Source organism: Limulus polyphemus, unplaced genomic scaffold (assembly GCF_000517525.1).
Source record: "Limulus polyphemus unplaced genomic scaffold, Limulus_polyphemus-2.1.2 Scaffold203, whole genome shotgun sequence".
NCBI classification, from domain to species: domain Eukaryota; kingdom Metazoa; phylum Arthropoda; class Merostomata; order Xiphosura; family Limulidae; genus Limulus; species Limulus polyphemus.
The window spans coordinates 214,807-217,384 of record NW_013665813.1 but is presented as its reverse complement, the minus strand read 5'-3'; the positions used below and the strand labels follow the sequence as shown (position 1 = coordinate 217,384).

The window sequence follows — 2,578 nt, the reverse complement described above, 5'->3', positions numbered from 1 at the left end:
ACTGCTAAATTAGGGACAGCTAGCGCAGATAGCCCTCGTGTAGCTTTGCGCGAAATTCAAAAAAACAAAAACAAACAAAAACGTTTATAATAACCATTTAAAGAAATCCACTTTACGTCCAAAACACCAGAATAGCTGTTGGTTGTAACATCAATAAACTTGTAACAACATTTTATTTTATGACATTTCTACTTCTAAAAACTTATACAAGGAATCACCAATGCATTTATGATATTCATAATTCTAAGTCGTATTAGTATAAACATGCTCAGATAATGGTAGATTTTTATAGAACTAAAATAATCATTATATATAGGTTATATAAAACAAATATTTCGTATTTTCATTCTGAACGATAAACGAGTTAAACGGCCTCTTCAGATACCCCAAAGTTCAGGCACACCAGCCACTCAGTTTGAGCCGCTGACTAGATGGACGGCAACCAATTAGCAGCACCCGTTTGCTTAATAACCTAATATGCAGGGTTGGCTGTCATATTTATAATGCTTGCCAAACTAAAAGTGAGGAAAAGTTTAATGAGATATCGCAAGCTCGAACTTTGAATCTTTGGAATCGCATGCTCGACGCTAGATAACGCTCGCCCTCAATTAAACGTTTAAAGCTAAGTAAATTTATGCACATTTTAGACCAAAATACACTTTATTAAAGACATACCCTTTTCTTGGAATATACTTGCACTTATGAAATTTGAGAATTTTAAATCTAAAATCCGGAGACAAATGAATGCTATTAGTGTAACACCAAACACAACGTAATGTAAGAAAGCTAATTAATTGTACACATTTGTAAAAATCACAATTTTCTGGACCTGATTTCGACAAAACATTAGAATAAATGAGCATATATGTAGCTCCAAAAATAAATTTCGCAAGCTAGAAAATATGAATTGGTATATTCAGAAAAAACAAACAAACTCAGTTAAATTTATTATGACTCCTTAATACTTTGTTGCCCTCCCACGACACATCACTGAGAAATTTTTCAAAATGTGTTACAGTTATGTTTTCTTATTCATTGCATAAATTTAGACTTGAGTTTCTGTAAGATTTTTTTTTATTCTAGATAAGTTATGTTTATAAAACTTACCCGAAAAAATGTCATGGTAGAACCTCCTTCTAATGTTCCATAGGCAATTTTACTTTGTATAGCAAGATCCTCTACGCTCTCAATAGGGGTTATCATTCTTTCCACCGTAAGAAAGGCAGCTAAGTTTGCTGTATAGGAAGACACCAAGATTAAAGTAAAAAACCACCAGATGGCGCCTATAATCCGGGTTGAAATAGCTTTGGGGTTAATTTCTGATCCTTGGTGCATTAGTGTTACAATCATGAACCAAAAACTGTTACTGAGGCTAAACTGATTTTCCATGATGTCATTCTCCGAGATGCATGGATGAGGATTTTTCCATTCATAAGGACTAAACCTAGCTACTATGAACATGGTGCAACTAACGAGGATATAGGCTGCTAGCACGTAGAGCCAGATGTCTACCGCTAGAGGGCTCATGAAGGAGAACAGCTTGACTGGCATGCTGGTTGGGAGTTTAAATAAGATTCCTATTCCCAGTGTCATGAAGGGCTTTGTAAAGTCGATGACACTTTCACGAGCATAATTGATGGTCATAGAGGAAACAGCCAAATCGGCATTCTGTAAGCGAAATCAATATTTATGACTTTTCCACACAAAAAAATAGCTTCACACCAAAATATTATTTTTATATATTTATAACTTACATTAAAGCAAAGTTGCAAAAGTTGAAGTAAGATTATAGAGCTTTTATATGATGATATAAAATAGAAATATGTAATACGAATGTTTTAACTTAGAATTTCATTACAAACAGAAACGACCAATTTATACGATATTTAAAAAAAACAGATCCACAAAAAACTGTAACTATAATTTTATGAAAAAAAAACAGAAGTAATCAAAACTATATTTACAATAAAAACCAAAAGAATCGCAATTAGAAACAGAAGCAGCCAGAGTTGCTTATTCGTAAAGAAGCAACGAAATCGATACCTCCAAAGCTATTGAACCTATATATATGCAAACAACAGGGGTCAAATCTATATGCACACACAGAAACTATGAGATTTATATGTTAAAAAAAGGAAACGCGTGCACAATAAGTCAGAAGCGTATGTACAAATATGAAAAACCAGAACTATTTGTACAATAGAAGGAGCCTTAGCTATAAACTAGAATTATAGGCAACAATAGAAAAGACTAAAATTATGTGTAATTCCGTTAATATATCAGAATTGTGCCCAGAAAAAGAAACAAATACAAAAAATATGTTTATAAATAGAAGAAAAAGAAATATCTTTAGAAGGATAAAGAGCCAATACTATACAATGTGCAAACTGAAACAGAACTTTATACAAAAACAGAAGCAATGGGAACTGCATCTGAAAGCGGAAGGAATGCAACCTATATGTACAAATAATATTAACCAGGTCTACATTTTAAGACATGAAAAGAAAGTATAAGTAAGTAAAATATTCATTGACACGCTCGCAAAAAAACTGACTTATAAGTAGAACCACTCAAAATT

At 32.7% G+C, this 2,578-nt stretch overlaps 1 protein-coding gene across 3 annotated transcripts in view; it reads right to left on the bottom strand.

The window, feature by feature from the left end:
- Positions 1–2,578, bottom strand: part of LOC106478357 (glutamate receptor ionotropic, kainate 2-like) — a 126,230-nt gene that overhangs the window by 5,260 nt on the left and 118,392 nt on the right. For all 3 annotated transcript variants that reach the window (XM_022381949.1, XM_022381948.1, XM_022381951.1), the window contains one exon: positions 1,108–1,668. In XM_022381949.1, coding sequence (XP_022237657.1) covers positions 1,108–1,668 — 561 coding nt within the window. The remainder of the gene's footprint in view (positions 1–1,107; positions 1,669–2,578) is intronic.